Here is a 20,107-nt window from a genome sequence, read left to right as displayed (position 1 = left end):
CAGTTTTATTTGTGGTCCTAATGAGCTTCACTTGTCCATCACGCCAGGCGTCTTTGTATAGGATAATAGAATGGGATAAGATGATATGAAATGCAGGCGGCCATAGGACAACGCAGATGGCCCCATGACGATGTAAATGGCTACATAACTCATTTTATAACAATAACCGAAGACTGATTTGTATTGTACTTTTACGACATTTTTTATTAATTTATACTTTTTTCTCTTAAAAAATATTCCGTCGATTCTAAATTGCATTACTCCATTAAATGTAGCTTTGAAATGTCTTTAATTTGAGGTGTCACTTGACCCATATTTCAATTTTAGAAAATCGGCCATTTTGCCCTACCGGTGACATAAGTAACATTTAGAAAAATAAATAAACGTCGAAAGAAAGCGTTTTTATTCCTACTTAATGCTACTTTAAAATTTTTTTAAAATAACAATTTGTTAAAAAGTTAATGGGAGTCAATTTAGAGCCGCACGGTATAGCGGGAGTCCAACTTAAAAAACGCGACCTTTGGGGCGATGAACACATCATATCCTCATTTCGGAACGTAGTTGACGACATTTTTCTACTACTATCATAGACCGACAGTCAGTTGTTTCACCCAGCTGTGTTCGAAAATCCACTTTACTCCCACTTTTCTAGCTGATATTTCTGTAGATATTCACGCATTCATCCATCAATATTTTCACATGAATTTATGATTGACGTTGCTTAAATGGGTTACATGATAGGTTTTCTGCGCACAATTTTCCCTTAGGACACATACAATCAGTCATACAGACAATATGCCCCAACGTAAAGTCTGTTAATTTTGTCAGACATCAGACCTCCATCACGCAATGGCAGTTAATGATTTCGCGATTGGGTTTTGAGGTGCGCCATCACGAAATTCCCATCATTAATAACATGCCGAAGTTCGGCGATGTCGAACAAGGGCCAAGAACAAGAAAACGCGCCCAGGGACAGCTCTCCCATTGACTTGCTTGTAAAGCTTATTGTTACCGTCGAGTGGAATCTAATAAACAGAAAAAACCCACCCTCTCCTGTGAATATAAATATCGGCATCAAAGAAACCGATAAGTTTATTAACGCCCATGAGTTTTTCCCAATTCCCGAAGATTTCGGTTGGGTCGAGGGGGCGTTCAAACTTTGTGATTTATTTGCGATTTTTGTTCTCCCCTCATTTATCATAACCAGTTTCGGCAATTTATCGGCTCCTTTTACCGCCTCTAAATTAACTTCAGTATATATTCGGTCCGAGAATAAAAAAAAGGAATCGTGCTGCTGAAGCAAAAATAGGGTTTAATTACCTTAATGCCCATTAATGAATCGGAAAATAATGTTTGATTGAATCGATTGAATGAAACATTGAAAATTGTTGAAAAAAACGTTGAATTTTTAAATTACCTATTCATTTAGTTACAATTCATTCCAGTTGGAATTAAAGTTCATCCATTTTTGCCACATGATGTGGTAAACATTGGAACACTAGATGAAAGCCTCAATTAAATGTTTGCGAATTCTGGAATGGTGTGGCTGTTCATTTCTAAATTACGGAATAACTGTTAATGCATTTCGACTTCCTGATAGGCAAATAACTCAAACATTTTTCGGCCGAATTAAAAGCTGAACGAATTAAATTAACGTTAACGGCGGGGGTTTCCCCGAGCCGACGGCAGGAGGCTCCCAAGGCGTTATATAGGGCTCTCAATATCGCTTTCGTACATAAAGATTTTTCTCGGCATTATACCCACCAAATGTACCTAAAAGTTCGAAAACGAGTTTCGATTAAAATGATGATGTAGCCTGCAAGGAAACCCCGGTTCGTTTGCCGTTTACTTCCTAATGGCGTTGCATAATGTTGCAATAAAGCGGCAATAGAGGACTGTCATTGCCGGTAATTTATGGCTGATTTAAATGGTAAATGGCTTCCTTTAAAACCAAGTAAATCTTTTCGCCTTGATTAGCAAAACCCGGTTTGTCGTGGATAATTTCGGGTCTCTGCAATATTTATCAAAGCATCAACTCTGCCAGCGTTGACTTCGAACTAATACATTTTGAATGGAGACCTCCATATTCCAACAGACCATGGACTACTTTAATATGCAAAGTACAAAGACAAGCAGCACGTTACCAGTTTTGCATAATGCCACCGATATGTATCGCCTGATATGATGATATTACGTAAGAGTATCGATCTTCGAGTCCTCTGTTGGGTCACTAGAAACACGGAAAAGGGGCACATCGGAACATTTTTAAATGCTTCACATGTTGCCCAAGAATTTTGAATATTTTAGTCAATGGCCCATTTCGGATTTATGCATTTCGAACGTAAAACTTGCTTAGAGATGTGCACCACAGGGAATTTCCCCATTTTATTCATATTTAAAATGCAAATGCTCATATACGAGGCAGCCGGTTGTTTATACGTCCTCTGAATGGAGAGTAATCTAGGGATATTAATTAATTACACCGACATTCCCGTTTGGGGAAACAAATTCCCACTTTTCAGCTTGATGTGCTGCGCTACTAATCAATAAAAAGGTATCCATTCAAGAATTAGCTTTATTGCAGCGTTTGCACTAAAACGCGTAAATTGAAGACAAATCGAAAAAGCTTTTGCCTAAATTACATCCTGAATACAAACTATTGCAATCAGCCCCGAATTCTCCGGCTTTCTGGGCGTCTGAATAGGCCTCATCTAAGAGGGGATCAGGACCGTTTCCATTATCAGGCCTACAAAAGGAAAGAATTAAGACCTTTTCCAGGGGATTTTGCATTATGGGCAACACAAGCAACATCGGTATAATCGGGATAAGTCCGGTCACTTTATCACTGGATGTCTCAATAGCCGGAGGAGGAATGAAGTCCAGAGACGTTCTGAGGTCCCGAAAGCGATGTTAAATTTATTAAAAGTTACGTGTAAATGAGTTTAAGCGACTGCGGGATTGCGCTCAAGGCAGCGAGGAAAAATGTACTCATTTAAATAAATTTCGTAATTTAGTGAATAATGAGTTTTGAACATTGAATAATAATCGTTACAATGGAGCTGCAAAAAGAGTAATAAATCTGTCCGGCAAAAACCTCTGCGAGGCTGAAGCTCTGTTCTTTCTAAAGGCTTAAATTGCTCTGTCACCCCCAAATATGTTCCTAAGCTTGACTTGATTTCAGCTGCAGAAAAAACAGCTCAGATCTTATCACGGGAGCCCCAACAAAACCTTTTAAAATGAAACAAAAACAAAGTTTTGTGTATCGCCGCTGCGTATGGGATTATTTTGGCATTTTTGCCGAAGGTGGCTTTGGAAGGCAATGACAATTGCAAACAGTACAGTGGCTCGAACCCAAGTCAGGGGCGTTGGTGACAAATCGAGGGTTATGACAGTGTTGTGCACTGTCATAACAAGCAAATGTGTTATTTGTCGTGCGACAAACTGCCCTTTTTTATCCCATTTGGAAACGGAACCCCACACACGAAAATTGGTGAATTGTATGCTCATTCATTCCCATTCGTGTTGCTCGCAGTTAAAACTAACTGAGAATCACATTCGTCCTTGACGTAAAATAAGCCGTTCCGCAAAAGTTAAGGAAGTTCACAAATTTTTAAGTTGTTTTAAAAGTTGTCGATTATTTTTTACCTAATTTTCATATATGCGGATTCAATGTGTACTGATCTTATCCAAGTGGTTTTTTGGTTCGTAATTTGATAACTTCTCCAGTTTTAGGCAAGTTCTTATCTTTAGTGCTTTTATAATAGTAAAAATGTTATTTCTTTAGCAAACGAAAAAGAAAAAGTTCAATACGAAGTATAGTTTCCTCGAACTTCAATCGCAGCCTGAGTTCGCATTTGTATTCTGTCGGTGAGGTCATTGAAGCAGCCCCGATCAATTTCTCTGCAAAATTGCAGTAAAAGCCGTCTCAGTTTTTGGAGTGTATATGGAGACGGTTGATAATATTCCAAAGCTCTTGGTAGCTGGTCCTAAACGTGTTCAATCGGATTCAGGTCTGGAGACAGCGGCGGCAAGGCCAATTGCGGAGTACTGTGGAGTTCTAAAGCATCATGGACAATTCCTGAACGGTGAGGGCGCGTATTAAAAATGATAAGTTTGGCCCAACAGCAGCATGAAACAGAGGGATAACTATTTATGTTCCCATCAAGCGCCAACAATTCTGTACGTCCATTAAAATGAAGTTTTAACTATACAGTAACTGTGCACCTCTGAATGGATAAACTTCCTGGACTCATTTACGATCTCTGGACATCAGAGGAAAGGTCTATACCCGAACACCTCGACTGTCTGAAAATCATCCATATTTCGACTCGTCTGTGAACAATACGGACCTCCATTGATTATTCCAATTCATGCCCTCATTAGACCTCATTAGAAGTTGCATATGAGGTTGCGTTAGTGGGACCCTTCTCAAAAGTTTTCGCGAACGTAGGTTAACCTCTTGGAATCTTTGATGAACTGTTTCATTTGAAACTGCACTACCAGAAGTATTTAGAAGCCGTTGTTGCATGATCCAACAAGTAGCTCTCTATGGATAGACACTGATACAAATCGATTTTGTGCAGGGGTGGCAATTTTTGGGCCTTCTTATTCTCGGTCTTTAGGTCACATTTCCATCCCTATGTCGATGGAGAAACCGTGAAACTACGCTTTCATTAACTTGAAAGACGTCGGCAACTTCTCTCTGAACACGTCTTGCTTGTACCAATTGCCCTATTGGCTTCATGCGCAGTAAGTTTAGCTCTAGCCATTATCGCAAAATAAAATATTCAGATTAAATCAGAGCTGATAACATAAACTCAAGACAAGTACTGATCTGAAAGTCTTACAAATCACAAACGATAAGAACATGTACGGACCTGAAAGAATGATCGAACGAGGAACAAAAAAAACACTCAGATAAGATAGTAAGCATTCAAATCCGTATACAGTATGTCCACAGATAGAGGGCCCAAGAGGACAAATAGACAAAAAATGTCCTTTTTCGACAAAAAGTCATTCTTGATAAAAGTCTCTGCTGCTTGAAAAAATACGATTTATGTAGTTAACTTTGAGCTTTTTTATACAGGGTGCTCAAAAACCACGAACACATGAAATACTATCAAGAGTGAACTACCTTTACTTTTCATTTTGGAGCAAAATGGTAAATAAAAAACACATTTCAAATCCTATCCAAAATTTTAACTAAGTATTCCAAGTTTTATTTTTCTTTTAAAATTCAAAAAATTTCTAATTTTACCTTTTTCACTTCATTTCACATATTCACAACAAGCATGACAACAAATGTCACAATATTAAATTTGAGAAATGCGTCGAATACGGAGGAGGTGTGTTTGAATAAATAATATCTATTAACTTTTATTTTGAATTATTTGTAAACTATTTTGGAATAGCGGAATTTTGTATGTAAATTTTGGATAGAATTTGAAATCTGTTTTTTTATCTATATTTTGCTCCAAAATCAGAAATAAAGCTAGTTTATTCTTGATAATATTTCATGTGTTCGTAGTTTTTGGGCACCCTGTATAGAAAAGTTATCTTCGTAAATCGTATTTTTTCGAGAAGCAGAGACTTATCAAGAATGACTTTTTGTCTACAAATGACATTTTTGTTCATTTGTCCTCTTGGGCCCTCTATTTGTGGACATACTGTATACAGTGTGTAAATTTGAAAGCTAACTACCTTAGATATTTCGGCACTTATAGAAAATGTATAAATATGCAAAAAACACGTCGATTGTATTTTCGAGGAGGACATACTTTAAGTCGGTTGTCTATTAAATTGCGTGCACCCTCTAGCGAGAGTCGAAACAACCACTAAAATCTTAGTTGGGAAGGGGGGTTGAGTTATGCCTCATTTGAAAATTTTTTCAATTACCTTTCCAAATATACCTGCTTTTTTCCATCAAGAGGTTTTCGAAAAATCATGTCCAACTCGTAAACAGTCTCAGGTATCAACTGTATTTTAGAAAAATTGTTTGTTACTGTTTACAAAATAGTAGATAGCACTTTGTACACTTAAAACATTAATAAAGTCTGTTTTTGAACAACATTTTAAAATTCGCAGAAACTTTTACTTGAATTTCCCTCACGCAGCTGTAAATTTTCTCTTCAGTTCTTTCAAATATTGATACTGAATTTTATAAACAACAGATTTGAGAGAGAAAAGTCCAGAGGTGTTAAATCGGGCGATCCGATGGTCACTCAATTGGTCCTCTTCGACCAATCCATTTGCCAGGAAATCCATCGTGTAACGACTGTCTAAGAGGAAGAAAATAGTGTAGTGGGGCACCACCTTGTAAAAAATGAAAATCTTCTTGTTAAATGCTAGTATCAGCCTTTGACTCGCAAAATAAAATTCACAATAATCATTAATAATACAACGAAAAACTCAAGAATTCCATCGTACATTTTGAATCGAACAGTCTTATTCTTACTGTTTTTTACAAGTGGAATATTTGAATAAATACATTTGCAAATACAAATAAACAAATAAAGCTCAAAATAATCATCTGTCGTTTAGAAAACCCAGCCTCAAAAGTTGGAACGATTGAAAAAAAGAATTCCAGCTGTGTGTACGGAAATTCAAATAAAAGTTTTTGTGAATGTTAGAGCGGAGTTTGAAAACAGACTTTATTACTGTTTAGAAAATGATGGACAGCATCTTGAACACTTAAAACATTAATGAACACTTTTTCTACGATACAATTGATACTTGAGCTTTACGATTTAAACATGATTTTTCGAAAACTTCTCAATGAAAAAAACAGGTACGTTTGGAAAGGTAATTGAAAGACCTTTCAAATAAGGTGGAACTCAACCCCAACAATAATCAGCAACTTTTAAAGTAATCTTAAATTTTGGGAACTTACTTAACTTTTGTGGAGCAGTGCAATTGTAAATATACAGTGGACCAAAAAAGTATTCATCCACTTTCGTTTCATGTTGTTTAGTAAATATATTTTCTCCAACAACAGTAAATTTCATTCGTGCTCGACATTGGGCAAAAAATTTATTCGGAATATAAAAAGAATGGGACTTCATAGTAGAAGGCCAAAATCCCTGGATCAATAAAGTGATTAGGAAGAGGCGCGTTGCATTTACGTTTGAATGTTTAAAGAAGCCGATGGAGTTCTGGAAGCAATTCATTTTCTATGGTGAGAGCAAATACAGGGTGAATTTTTTTAAGTGACACACTTAAAAACCTCACCCTATATAACCCATTTGGGTGGTACCAAGGGAGAACTCGGAGAAAAAATGGTATTTAAAACCAACGTTGAAGCATGGCTGTGGAAAAGTCAAGGTGTGGGGGTGTATGGCTGCTGGGGGTGTGGGCAATATACTAATGTTTTCCGAAGGAAACATAGATAAATCCACTTATAAGGTTATCCTAGATATCAATTTGAAATCTAGTGCTTAGAAACTTGGGTTGGGAAATCAATTGCACTTTCAACAAAATAACGATCCTAAGCACTCGTCACATATACAGGGTGGCCCACCGAAAACTTTCAACCAAAGTTTCCTGTTTTATGATGTAGAAAATTCTCGGACTTGTTAACTTTAACTTCAAGGGGGTCATAGTTCTTTGATATAATCATTTTCTCAGGTTCCACCTCTAAGCGGGGGTGCCTTTCACCCCAGAAATATTAAATGGAAAGACGTATCATGTTATACATCATTTTGAAGGGTATTCAATGAGGTTTTCAAAGCCATCATATTTTTTTATTTTGGATGATCAGTTCTTGATAAATTGAGGTTTAAAAGCGATTTTATCTTAATAATGTAATATAATACGGAATGTTTTTAGTAAATAAGTAGAAAAAAGCGAATCAAACCATTATTCCTATATAAACATTAAGAATTTTAACTAGTTCAGTGCTTTATTTATTTTTTGAAATGCCATCGTTTTGTTTTAAACTGGTTTATCCTGTTCACGACAAAGTTGAAATTATTTCACTTTTTTCTCGAAACAATGGTTGTGTCAGAGGGGCTGCAAATTTATTCAGGGAACAACATCCTGATAAACACATGTCCTACACTTTCGTGCGCTGTCTAGTTACAAGATTTTGGGAAACCGGGTCTGTGGAAAACAAAAAAGGTAATTCAAAATCTAATGAGAAAGCAAACAGTTCACCAGACACATCAGCTTCCATCAGGCACATCTTGATGGAACCTACTCTAAGCACTATAAGATTGTTACAGTAGATCGTATCGATCGACGTTTGGAATTTTGTGAGATCATTATTCAATAAATTACTAATAATCAAGAATATTTTCAAAACGTTTGTTTTTCTGACAACGTTCCTCCTTCCTAAATGACGAAGTTCCTTGCCATAATTGCCGTTACTGTTCGTTCAACAGTCCAAGACTTTTTCAAGAAGTTCGCATCTAACGTTCAGGAAACTAAACATTTGGCTATGAATTTTTGGAGGTCATGTCGTTAGCCTATTTTTTTAATCTGGAAATCTGAATGGAGATATCTATTTAGAAAATGCCATTGACCCAGCATTAACATAAATAATTGAGCAAAATAACTGTTACCGTACTGAAGGCATCATTTTTCAATGAGATCGGGCTTCTCGGCACTATGCGTCCTGAGAAGACCCTGTAAGGCACTTTTCAGGCGAAACACTTCCTGTAACGCTGGATTGCGAGAAGAGGACCTATTGAATGGTCTGCACGTTCCCCAGATTTGTCTCCGATGGATTTTTTTTATGGGGTCATTTAATGTCAAAAATTTATGGGATACAACATGAATCTCTTGCAGACTTGCGGCAACGTATTGTACGCGAGTGTAATCTTATTATATAACTTCAGAAACACTCAATAACGTCAGAGAACACTTTGAACGATGTCTCCACTACTGAATGGAGGTCGGTGATGATCATTTTTAACATCTAATAAATTGAAATAATTGATAAGTGAAATTGGTAACGTCGCCTTTAAACATTAATTTTTCAAGAACTCATCATCCAAAATTAGAAAATAAAGTGGCATTAAAAAGGCAAATGAATGCCCTCTAAAGTAATATATATAACATAATATACTTTTCCATTTAAGATTTTCAGGGTGAAAGTCACCTCCGCTTAGAGCTTAAGTCTGGGCAAATGATTATACCAAAGAAATATGACCTCCTTGAAATTAAATTGCCTGATTCAAGCGTTTTGGTGATTTCTATATCATAAGATAGAAAACTTCGGGGCAAAGTTTGCGATAGGTCACTCTGTATATGTGTGTGTACAGATATCGACTGTTCTAGTCGGAACATAGTAATTGCGCAAGTAAGAGAAGGACCGCATAAGATTTAATATGCCTCTGACAGAGGCCAACGAAGTGGGTTGAAGACTAGCTAGTGAAGTGGGCGGAGTCAGCCCCATGTTTTGCTAGATCTCTCTCCGTTTTAGAATTTTTACGGATATACGTTTTAGTAAAGGATTAAATTATTTTCGAGTTTTTACTTACTTATAAATTACTGTACATTTTCCCATTCCAGCATCACTTAGATCCGTTCTTAATGAATATAAAGATCTGAATTCGCGGATATTTCTTTATGATCTTGTGATGGATCCAAGATTAAGCCGGCAACACTGGCTGCAGTCTCGAGACGAAATGAAATGATATCGGAAAGTAAACAATTTGAACAGTGCAGGTAGAGCATGTAAGGAATTGCGATTTTAACACACAGAATTATTGCGTTTTCGTTTTTTTTCTCATTTATTTACATTGCCGCTTTGCTCACTGATATGTTTAAACATTTCCATCGCCGCGTAGGCAGCGAAATCGATACTAATCTAAACATCGAAGTGGAGACGGCAGTCGGACTGACTCCGCCCACTTCAACCGTTAGCCTCCCAATGCACTTCGTTGGTCTTTGTCGGAGGCATATTAAATCTTATGCGGTCCTTCTCTCACTTGCGCAATTCTTACGTTTCGACTTGAACTGATGTTACCTCTACACATAGCAGCTAGCTTGAAACAGATATTTTAAATTAAATTATTGTGTTTTTTTTTTAAAGAACATCCTGTATATCAGCAAATGCGCTGAAAGATAATTACATTTTCTTTAAACTGATGTTTCATGTTCCTATACCTACACGATTATATTTCGCGAATAAATGCGGTTTTATGTATTATCTCTAAATGAAGTAGATTATTTTGGTATATTTGTCGAAGGTGCCTCTGGAACGCCGTTAGAGTTGGCTACAATCGAAAATCGCATTTGCGTCTACGGCATCAAACCGGTATGACGTATCAAAGATTTCCGGGAAAAGTTAAAAATGAGGATCGAGCCGCGATTTCCCAATTTAACAAGAAAAGTACAGTGGCTCGAATCCAGGGCAGTGGCGCAGGTAATAAAATGATGAATTGAAAATGTGTTATCCGACATTGTTCGGCAACAATCTGCTTTGTTTGAATTTTATTTGGGGATAATGGTAAAAAAGGGAATTGTAAAATGTCGGGGTATGATCGGATAAAATTAATATGCAACGCGGTAAATTTCAATGTCGAAAAGATATACATAAAACATATTTTATGCGAAAAGAATTATTCGAGTAACTGTGTGAACAAATTTTCTAATTTTTGACGGTCTACAGGGTATTCCGTATTGTTACATTCAAACTTTGGAAGCATAAAGTAGATATACTTTTAAGATTAAAAAACACAAAAATGGTAGGTAGAGTTTTATTCGTTTCAAAGTTACAGCCCTATGAAACTATAAAAATAAATAAACAGATTTAAATTCGAAAAGCAAATAAAGATGCACATTTTTACAAAAATTAAATTAATAATGTTATATAGGGTGGGCCACGAGTAACGCCTCGGAATTTCATGACAAAGCCAAGAGATTTTTTAACTGTTTCTTTTTTTAGGTGTATACAGACTAACTAGAGCTACATTTTAAAATTATTTTAAAATTAAAATTGGGGATTTAAATATTTTTATAAAAATGTATGTTTTTTGCGAAAATTAGTAGAGCTAGGTATAGGGAACCCTAATGATATTCGATAGATAAGTAAATTTGGCATTTGACAGTAACACAACATACCGGGTGTCCCATTTAAATTAAAAAAGTTATTAACAGTTAAAAGTTGAACGAATTTGGCGCTATTTTTAGAACACCCTGTACAATTCGTCGACTTTTTGAAACTTGCAGTACAAAATTTGGTCCCTTGATGGCTTCCTATTAAAATTTTGTTTTAAAAATTTAAATATGGGATGAGAGATTGGCTGTTGAAAATTATCTTGTATTTTGACAAAAACTGAATTATTTCAAAAACTGCTAGAGTTAGATACCATAAACCTTAATATAACTTAATTTTATTTTAATGGTTGAGTTCAAAAATTATATAATATACATGGGATCCCATTTAAAAAAATGCAACTTTGACCAATTACATGTGTTTGGGACACTCTGTATACTTTGAAAATAATTTTAAAATGTAGCTCTAGTTAGTCTGTATACACCTAAAAAAAGAAACAGTTAAAAAATTTCTTGGCTTTGTCATGAAATTCCGAGGCGTTACTCGTGGCCCACCCTGTATATGTAAATTTTAGTATTCTTCAATGTCTACTAGGCAGTAATAATTTTAATTATGCAGGGTTGGTCATAAAGGCGTGCCACACCAAAATTGCACTTTTTTAAAATGGAACACCCTGTATATCATTCGATATTTCGATTATTCTTTAGATTTTAAGCAAAATTTGTGAGAGGCATAAGGTACCTAAATTCAATCGTTTCCGGGTTATCGAGTTTTGAAAATAAACGTTATTGTTTTATAATCTATTGAATGAAGAAGTTGGAAAAAATGTTTGTTATTATTGTTTAAAATCCTATTTTATAAGATGCTAAAAACGAAATTCTGTAAAAAAAATTAAAATTAAAATTAATAATAATAATAATAAAAATAAAATTTAATTTACAAAAATAGACCACAAAATATCGAAAAATTGAAAGCAAGAATAGTGCATGAAATTAATAATATTCCTCAAAACGCTCTTCTAAATACAGTGTAAAATTTTGTTCAATGAATTCATTATTGTCAGGAGGTCAATGGTGAACGCTTTGAGCATTTTATAAAATAGGATTCCAAACAATCATAACAAACATTTTTTCCAACTTTTTCATTTAAATATTAGGTGTACAACTTTGCTTCCGCCGTTTTTGAATAGATGTATGTAGCGGTAAGTAATGATCGAAATAAATAACCCCATGTGGGCATGCAGGAGCCTTGGGCACCTGTTAACATAACCTCATAAAAATATTAGTCTATTTGTGTCTTCATCATAAAGTTATTCGCAATTGAAAATGTCAGTGTACGAGCCAAATTCTCGTCATTTGCGGGAGGTTTTACTTTTCTGCTTCAATATGAAGAAATCTGCTGCTGAGGCTCATCGAATGCTCTCAGATACTTATGGGGAAGCCACTATTAGTGAAAGGACATGTCGTGAGTGGTTTCAGCGCTTCAAGAACGGTGATTTTCACGTCGAAGACCAACATAGCGGTGGAAGAAAGAAGGTTTTCCAAGATGCGAACTTGGAAGCATTACTTGACGAAGACTCGTGTCAAAGTCAACAAGAATTGGCACAATCATTGGGAGTGACTCAACAAACAATCTCAAAACGCCTCAAAGACATGGGAATGATTCAGAAGCAAGGATATTGGGTGCCGTACGAGTTGAAACCAAGAGATATTGACAGGCGTCTGTTCGCTTGTGAACAGTTGCTTGCAAGGCAAAGACGGAAGGGATTTCTGCATCGTATTGTGACTGGGGACGAGAAATGGGTTCATTACGATAATCCCAAACGCAAAAAGACTTGGGGATATCCCGGCCATGCTTCCACGTCGACGGCCAAACCGTCTATTCATGGTTCCAAAATCATGCTCTGTATTTGGTGGGATCAACTCGGCGTAATATATTATGAGCTGTTACAACCAACTGAAACAATCACAGGTGCTCTTTATCGAACCCAATTAATGCGTTTGAGCCGAGCATTGAAAAAGAAACGGCTGCAATACAACGAGAGACATGATAAAGTGATTTTGCAGCACGATAATGCTCGACCCCATGTTGCGCAAGTGGTCAAGAAATACTTGGAAACATTGAAATGGGAAGTCCTACCCCACCCGCCATATTCTCCTGACCTAGCTCCTTCTGATTATCACTTGTTTCGATCCATGGCACATGGGCTAGCTGACCAACACTTCCGGTCTTATGAAGAAGTAAGAAATTGGATAGAATCGTGGATCGCTTCAAAAGATGTCCAATTTTTTCAACACGGGATTCGTATGCTGCCCGAAAAATGGGAGAAAGTAGTGGCCAGCGATGGACAATACTTTGGATCCTAAAGGTATAATTAGTTTTTTACAATAAAATCGCGAAATTCGGAAAAAAAACGGCGGAAGCAAAGTTGTACACCTAATAGATTTTAAAACAATAGCGTCTATTTTCAAAACTCGATAACCCGAAAACGATTGAATTTAGGTACATCAAGCTTCTTACAAATTTTGCTTAAAATTCAGAGATGAATTGAAATATCGAATAATATACAGGGTGTTCCATTTTAAAAAAGTGCAATTTTGGTGTGGCACGCCTTTATGACCAACCCTGCATAATTAAAATTATTACTGCCTAGTAGGCATTGAAGAACCCTAAAACTTTTGTATAAAACTTTTTTCGATACCTTGTATATTTTCCCCGATAATCGACCGTTTCCAGACTTATCAGCAACCTTGTATATTATATATATATTTGTATATAATAGTAACTAAATTGAAGTGTTATAATTAGGTTTTCGTTTATTTGGAAACCGATTAGGGTATTCATTAATTGACTGATGTGCGTTCGCATTACAATTACTATAAACGAAATGCATATCCGCATACTTTTCAGATGAAAATCGGTGCGGTATTTTAAATACACGTTTATATACTGATGTTGACACTTCCTATTTAAGATTTTTTGTTTATTTTCATACATAGCCACCTAGATCCTAGAACATCATATGTTTTTATTTATGTTTCGTATTTAAATCTGTTTATTTATTTTTATAATTTCACAGGGCTGTAACTTTGGAACGAACAGAAATCAACCTACCACTATTGTGTTTTTAGTCTTAGAATTAAGTCTAATTTGTGCTTCCAAAATTTGAATATCACGATACTGAATACTCTGCATATTGAGAAAAATTCAAAATATCAAAAAATAGAGAATTTCATAGGTCACATAATCTTTGAATTTATAATACAGGATTCATCTTTGGGAGTTAATGCAATCCGTATATGGAAAATTACAAGTTAAATGTATTTTTGAAGTTTGCATTTTTGTTATATGAAATAGACCTGATATTGTAAAAATATTTTCAGTCTGATATGACTTTCGGTTAAATCGGAAACTGACCCTTACTTCATTTTTTTTTAATAGAAAATGACGATTTTTTTAGTGAAAATGAGTTTTGTACGGAAAATAAACAATTTCATAATACAATATAGTACCGATTCTCAACTGTTTTTTGTTTAATTCGATTTTTACAACTTTTTCAACGCTTGTAGAGCTTTGTTAAAACTAAATTATTTACAAAACTATTTCACACAAATTGATGAAGTAAATTTTATATCCCTAGAAAATTAACAAATTTTTATAAACAATTAAATAATTTAAAAAAACATTTGATAACATTTTTAAAAAAATTATTGAAATTTAGAATTTTTTGAAATTTAAAAAGTCATTTTTTTCAAATAATACCTTACAATTATTTTTTATCATTCAATTGATAAAAAAATGAACAAATGTGATTATTTGGAAAAAATGCTTTTTTGAATTTAAAAATTTTAAATTGAATTAATTTTTATAAAAATGTTTTCAAATATTTTTTAAAATTATCTAATTGTTTATAAAAATTTGTTAATTTTCCAGGGATTTAAAATTTACTTCATCAATTTGTGTGAAATAGTCTTGTAAATAATTTAGTTTTAATAAAGCTCTACAAGTGTTGAAAAAGTCGTAAAAATCGAATTAAACCAAAAACAGTTGAGAATCGGTACTGTGTTGCATTATGAAATTATGTTTATTTTCCGCACAAAACCCATTTTCATTAAAAAAATTATCATTTTCTATTAAAAAAAAATAAAGTAAGGCTCAGTTTCCGATTTAACCGGAAATAATATCAGGTTGAAAATATTTTTGTAATGTCAGGACTTTTCCACAAAACAAAAATGCAAACTTCAAAAATACATTTAACTTGTAATTTTCCATATATGGATTGTGTCATCTCTTAAAGACGAACCCTGTAGTGTGCATTTCCACTCCTACCTGTGTGTGATTCCCAAATAGAACAAAAGACAAAAATGAAAACAATTTGCCTTAAATGTACCGAACAAATTTACATAAAACATTTAATCAAGCTAAACATTACAACTCCATTTGGCTGCGTTTACTCGGTTAATAGACTTCCATGTACATACAACACACGCAACTTACGTGAGAAACACATTCAAGATCTGCCCCAGCAGTCCTCCATCATCGTCGAAATGCGTAAAATCGGCGTTTTCGCATATCGTTTTAAGCAGGCATTGACGTCCGTTTATGTTTTGTCTGTAAATCTGCTTTAGTTGCCTTTAAAACGCATTAAAACTTACTTGTCAAGGAAATCCTCAACGGCACTATAAAACACAGCTCTGTCGCTCAACATCATCCCTTCATCTAGCTCCCTCTTGTCTCGGCTGTTTCTAGAAAGCGAGGGAGGGTAGTTGGAAATAGCGGTGGTGTTATAGGGCAAGGGATATTGGAACTGGAAGTTCCAGCCCACTCCCATTTCTTGCTTAGGGCCCAATTTCCATGGAAGGGCGAAACTGTAAACTGTCTACAAGACAATTTTAGGATCTCAGAGTTATTGGCCCGTTAAATAGAGCACCTTGAAGGTTCCTTGAAAGGGGAACAAGAGGTACCTCTTCTCTCTATGATGAGCTTGCAGTGTAATTAGCTGCAGAGCTGCTAGTATGGTGAGCAGCCGCAGTGAGACCTAAAATTGAGGGTTAGCTGCTGAATAGTTAACACTGAATTCCTCACCATTTTCCCTGGTAACGTTTCCCTAGCCGAAACTAAAACATTTCCTCCCGAAAAGTAACTAAAACATGCACCTTTGCGCTAAAGTTTAGAAATTATGCCGTATTACGCACAGTTCGCTGGTATTTGAGCAGCTTGTTAGGTGTTAAATGGAAGAACAAATATTGGTTTAAGGTAGACGTTCTGGGTCTTTGACACCGAATTAAAATTTTAAAGAAAAACACTCAGAAAATTAATTTAAGAAGCCGCAAATGATTAATCATGCAAATTGGGGCTGAAAAACATGAAGAGGGGAATAGAAACTGGCCGATCGGTATATCGCCTTCTATGGGTATCATTTGTTGTTTTTCTGTCGATATTAAAAGCCAATATTGCCACAGAAATATAACTCATGTCAATCGGGCTTTGATTTATGGGCTTGTGAGTCTGGATTCATCTATCTAGCTGCACGTCTTGTTTGTTGCCAGTCCTATCCTATTCTGTGTTTAATATTCCGATGAATAATGCAATTTTTCCTGCGGCAATAAACAACCGTTTAAACGAAGGGTTTATTGCTTAATCACGGGCTTTAGTTAAAGAAACAACATCATCGCAGTTTTGCTGAAGCTGGCCATTTTAGGTTCGAAAAGTGCACGAATGTGTTCGTGGTAAACTTAGCCAAAACTTCGTATTCGTTATCTGTATGCTTGGCTGCTTACTTACACCGAATAATAACAAAAAGTGGCTGCGTTTATACAGCAAAAGGTCGTTCCGGTTACGTGTCCAGTAGGGCAACATAGTCAGATTTAGGGAACAATCTCCCTTCAGTCAATAAAACACACTTTTATCGTCGTCCATCCTAGGTATTTACACATGGCATTAAAGACCCTTTCGGAATCCCTTTATGCCCGTATAACCTCGTATAATAAGAATTTTAACTGTTGACAAAAACTAGGAATTTCCGTTTTATGTCCAAATCGGAGGTGTAGAGACATAGAATATGTTGAGGGGGCCCAGAAGTGGAGAATTATGCATGCTTGCGTCCCGAGGATGCTGAAATATGCAGCGAGACCTCGATAGTTAGGAGTACTGGCTGGGTGCGCTATCATGACTTGTGTTGAAAGTTTGAAGGGAAAGGGTTTAATTAACCTTAATCGCACTATTTCCCTCAAAAATCCGTCTCTTGCAAAGGAACATCATATATATTTCCAGGTAAATTTATACTGCAAGAGGGGTGAATTATGATATACATATATGACTCTATTTGTCTTTGCCAGTTTTAGAGTTTCAGAGCCTGAAACCGGGTATTGCCACCATAGAGTTAGTACAAATTAAAATATTTCTCTCTGTGCTCTCTTAGGCCTAAAAATAGAAATTTTGAAATAGAAAACCCCAAATATTTTCATTTTAAATGGATCATTTTCAACGTAAGTGTGTTTGTCTATACCTGTCTCTATCATTTTTCGAGTTTTAGAACATCAAAGCGAAGCTTGCTAGGGCAATTTCAATATAACGGATTTATTTCCTCGTCTTGTTCTACCCAAAATTCAATATATTGATCAACCAGTGTATTTTTCAAACATTTTAAGAGAATATTTGTTAATATTGCTTTCTATACTTCTAGCCTGGGTGGCCTATACAATGAGATTAAAAAGTATGGAATAAATTCATTTAAAATTCAGGGATTTGTTTTTGGAAAAAATGCTCGGACACGTCGATTTTTACTTTTGATTTCGGTTTCTCTGTCTAAATTTATGTATACAAGGTGATCCAAAAATAAGTTCCGATTACCAACTTCATTTTTTCAAAAGGAAACACCAATTTTTTAATTGCATTTTTGGATTTTGCATCGAATTCTAAGTATATTCCATGTACCATGTCCTACACCTAAACCCAACTGTTATCGAAAAATATATAAAAATACCCAAACAAAAAGTAGACTTGTCTGTTTACTTGTCATGGAGTTGGTTTTTCTCAATCTTATTCGAATCTATTTCGAATATTAGTACGTAATAAAGTCTAAGTAAAACGTGAATAGAACAAAAATGGCTGATAAGTTCACTGAAAAAGAACGAATTGAAATTTTGATAATGCTAGGATGTGGTGACAAAACAAGAACCCAGCAGGAAGTTTGTGTATTATTTAACAATAATCATTTAGGAAGACCTCGTATCTGTCAGTCCAATGTGAGTAAAATAGAAAAAATTTCATTAATTGGGGCATATTAGAGATCTTCCAAAAAGCGGACGTCCTTCTGTGCTAAATGTAGCCAATACACTAAATATTTTGTTGGATGTGCAAGAAAATCCGCATAAACCAAGTAGAGCTGTTGCTGCAGACCACAATATTTGTCAACGTTCTGTATTAACTTGCCTGAAAAAACAAAAGTGACATTACTTTAGCACAAGAGTTATATGACGGTGATTCAAATAGATGGATAGAATTCTGTGAGACAATGATGAATTTGTCCAGGACAGAATCCTGGACATTTGAGGAATATACTTTTTTCTGATAAGGCGTCTTTCCACCTAGACGGTACTGCAAACAGACATTAATTGCAGATGTTGGGCTCTAGAAAGTCGACACTGGTTTCGTGAACATAAAAAAACAATATCCCTAAAAAATTAATGTTTGGGCTGGAATTATTAATAATAGAATTATCGGATCATATTTTTACAATGGTACACTAACAAGAGAAAGTTATCTTCAGTTTTAAAAAAATGATTTAATTCCAACATTGGCTAACGTATTTCCAAATCCCTATAATCCAGATATTCCCGACAATGCTCTGTGGTTTCAACAAGATAGTGCACCACCCCATTATGCTTAGCCCAGTGCGTTAATATTTAGATAACGTATTCTCTAACTGTTGGATCGGTCGAAGAGGTGCAATAGAATAGCCTCCTAGATCGCTCGACTTGACACCACTGGATTTTTTCCTATGGGGACACGTAAAATCTATAGCTTACAAAGAGAAATTAGACAATATCCAAGTGTTGCAACAAAAAATCAATGTTATTAAGACCATTAACAATTATTTTCAGTGTAATGCAAGAGTTTCAAGATTATCTAGGATATTGTCAAGAGGCTGTTGGTGAACATATTCAATATTTACTTAGATAAGGTAATTTAGGTTATTCTTCATTTATTTCTACTAATAGAATTTTGTTCTTCAGTTTTCAATATTATTTTTCTGCAAAAATTGGTTATGTAACAAACTGTTTCATTCATTGTTTAACATATAATTGTTTCCTGTTAGGTTTAGGTATAGGATATGGTACATGAAATATGCTTAGAATTCGATGCATAATCCAAAAATGAAATAAAAATGGATATATTTAAAAAAATGAAGTTGATGATCGTAATTTATTTTTTGATCACCCTGTATACATAAATTTACCATTAGAAAAACCGCAGTCAAAAATAAAAATCGACGTGTCCGAGCGTTTTTTCAAAAAACAAACCCCTGAATTTTAAATGAATTTATTCCATACTTTTTACTCTCACTGCATGTGTAATAACTTCAGTAAAATGGATACGTTTACAGAGGTGAATTTCAGCGAATAATTTCCCTTCGGTCAATAAAACATGCTTTCGTCACCGTCCATCCCGGGCATTTACATATCACATTAAGGATCCCTTCAGAATCCCTTCATGCCCCTAAACTTGTATAATAAGGTATCGGGCATATTGCAAAGGGGGGTGCAAAGGGGAGCTTACAAACACAAAAAGGTTTGGAAACTTTTAAGTGTTAATATTTGGGAGCTTAGTGGCGTTGGATGTTGAAGGTGACAAAAGCCTAATAATCTTGTTTAGGGAATACATTGAATGGTTAAGATTCCAGGTAAATTTAGTCATTTGGTAAAAGCATTTCTTCAATTTCTTCTAGGGAGTTAAATATTTGGTTTGGCTTCTTTTACAAGTCGACGTCGTTTACAAAAAGACTCTTAAGTAAATTTCGATCCAGGCGAAGTTGAATTTTTCATTCCTCTCCCAATCTCATGAAATGACACACCGAAACTTAAGGTCATTTCCACCCCAGTTTCA

General features: G+C 35.3%; 1 protein-coding gene across 1 annotated transcript; it reads right to left on the bottom strand.

Moving 5' to 3' along the window:
- Positions 1-2,568: 2,568 nt before the first annotated feature.
- On the bottom strand, positions 2,569-16,686 carry LOC136412899 (uncharacterized). Its single transcript, XM_066396150.1, has 5 exons — positions 16,085-16,686; positions 15,930-16,037; positions 15,655-15,878; positions 15,497-15,610; positions 2,569-2,746 (listed from the first exon to the last, which is right to left on the bottom strand). Exons 1-5 carry the CDS (start codon positions 16,085-16,087, stop codon positions 2,593-2,595), a joined length of 603 nt encoding a protein of 200 aa, XP_066252247.1. The 5' UTR covers positions 16,088-16,686; the 3' UTR covers positions 2,569-2,592.
- Positions 16,687-20,107: the final 3,421 nt, after the last annotated feature.

This window comes from Euwallacea similis, chromosome 13, assembly GCF_039881205.1.
Source record: "Euwallacea similis isolate ESF13 chromosome 13, ESF131.1, whole genome shotgun sequence".
Lineage (NCBI taxonomy): Eukaryota > Metazoa > Arthropoda > Insecta > Coleoptera > Curculionidae > Euwallacea > Euwallacea similis.
The sequence above is the reverse complement of the archived record's forward strand: the minus strand, read 5'-3'. Positions and strand labels throughout refer to the sequence as shown.

What these genes read in the sequence shown, in the direction of transcription:
- LOC136412899 (XM_066396150.1), bottom strand. An exon ending in CCTTTCAAGGAACCTTCAAG is followed by an intron (nt 15,879 to 15,929) that starts GTGCTCTATTTA and finishes ATTGTCTTGTAG; the next exon opens with ACAGTTTACAGTTTCGCCCT. An exon ending in ATCTTGAATGTGTTTCTCAC is followed by an intron (nt 2,747 to 15,496) that starts GTAAGTTGCGTG and finishes TTCCTTTTGTAG; the next exon opens with GCCTGATAATGGAAACGGTC.